Here is a 1,646-nt window from a genome sequence, read left to right on the forward strand (position 1 = left end):
ACGTGCGTGATGGACAACAACGCGACTGGCTGCGGTGAGATGACGGGTAGCGTGCCGCAGGCTGCCAGTGTGTCGGACGTGGGTTCTTTCCGTGAGAGCGCCATCAACGCGTACTGGACGCAGTACCAGGACAAGTACGACTCGCGTTCGAAACTGTTCGAGGACCTTGCGGACGTGCACCTGAATTGGCTGCCGAACGACGCCAAGCCGTCGGCTGAGGCTGCGTACAACCAGTTCGTGTACACGTACACTCTGGGTGCTGGCGGTGAGGCGTATGAGGGCGACTACGACGTGTTCAACGCTGCTCAGCTGGGCAAGGGCGTCACCTTCATTGGTAAGGACGAAGTGCCCCTCACGAACGAGGTCAGCTTTTGTGACTACGTGTGGGGCTTTAGCAACTGGAACTCTACGTGGACTCGCGACAACGAGATGATCGGTCCTGGCATCCAGCGCAAGGAGGGTGTGCTCCGCTCGTTGGTGTACCTGCAGGTGTCTATCTCCGGCCAGGCTTTGATCTTCGTGACGCGTACGGCCGGCAGCAACAACTGGTTCTTCGCGGAGAAGCCGTGCAACCTGCTGCTGATCGCCTTCGTGTTCGCCCAGGTGGTTGCTTCGGTGATCGGCTGGATTGGTTTCGGTGGTTACCCGACGGACCGTATCGCCGTGATCGGCTGCGGCGGCGGCTACACTTTGATTGCCTGGCTGTGGGCTATCGTGTGGCAGTTCCCGCTTGACCTGATCAAGTTCACGGTCAACTACATCCTGACGAAGAACACGTACGCGAGCAAGGCGTTCACGGAGCGCATAAACGCGGGCCACCCCACGATGACGCACTCTGTGGTGACGAACACGCAGCGTTCGATCCGCGCCAGCCGCACGGTGTAAGGATTGGTGTCTCTTGCAGAAGTAGCGGCTCGCTGGAGCGAGAAGAGAAAGAAGCCGATGGAAGGCGTCCTCGCTCTTTAGTGACCGCAGGCATATTTGCTGGTACGTTTACTTACTACCGAGCTGACTCGCGCAATGGGTGCGCGCAACGGTAGTGAGGGTACATGTGCTGTAGTATTACTTAATACGGAATTGAGAATAAATTTATCTCCCACAAAGTGCGTGAAATATTGTGAGCAGGGATTGATATAACAGTACAGCGTACTTTGGTATTATAGTACCACGTAGTAATCCGTGTAGTACTTCTCCGGTCGGTTAACTTAACGGTTAAGGAATTAGCCGCTCACTAAACTGGCGATAGCTTCTACTCTACCGACTAAATGTAGACGGCACGAGTTTCAATGCGCTTTACCGTATTCGCACAGCCTCGAAGTACTACTGTAGTACTACGGACTTCCGCTCGGAAAAAGATAACGATTTGTTTTTTTTTTGCGCAGCGCTCCGCCTCGTTCATTTGAGCGTTTATTAACTTGTGAGAGGCTGGCTAGCTAGCTTTATGACCGAGAGCTGACAGTGAGAAACTAAGCAAGGCACAGGCGTTCATGCTCCGCCGTGCAACTACAGATACAAAAACGGATCTAAGACGGCAACTACATCGCCACATTCTGAAGGAGCGCTCAGTGGGGCTTCTGGAACTTCAGCGGTAGGCGGTGGGGGGGCTGCTCGCTGCAAGAAGCAGCATGTACGCGTTAACATTGGAA

The 1,646-nt window shown here is 54.6% G+C and overlaps 1 protein-coding gene across 1 annotated transcript; it reads left to right on the forward strand.

The window, feature by feature from the left end:
- Nucleotides 1–9: 9 nt before the first annotated feature.
- On the forward strand, nt 10–885 carry PITG_17920 (plasma membrane H+-ATPase; the record flags this gene model as incomplete). Its single annotated transcript, XM_002896203.1, has 1 exon — nt 10–885. One exon carries the CDS (start codon nt 10–12, stop codon nt 883–885), a length of 876 nt encoding a protein of 291 aa, XP_002896249.1.
- Between the last annotated feature and the right edge of the window lie 761 nt (nt 886–1,646).

The sequence above is a fragment of the Phytophthora infestans genome, genomic scaffold (genome assembly GCF_000142945.1).
Source record: "Phytophthora infestans T30-4 supercont1.64 genomic scaffold, whole genome shotgun sequence".
In the NCBI taxonomy this organism is placed as follows: Eukaryota; Oomycota; class Peronosporomycetes; order Peronosporales; family Peronosporaceae; genus Phytophthora; species Phytophthora infestans.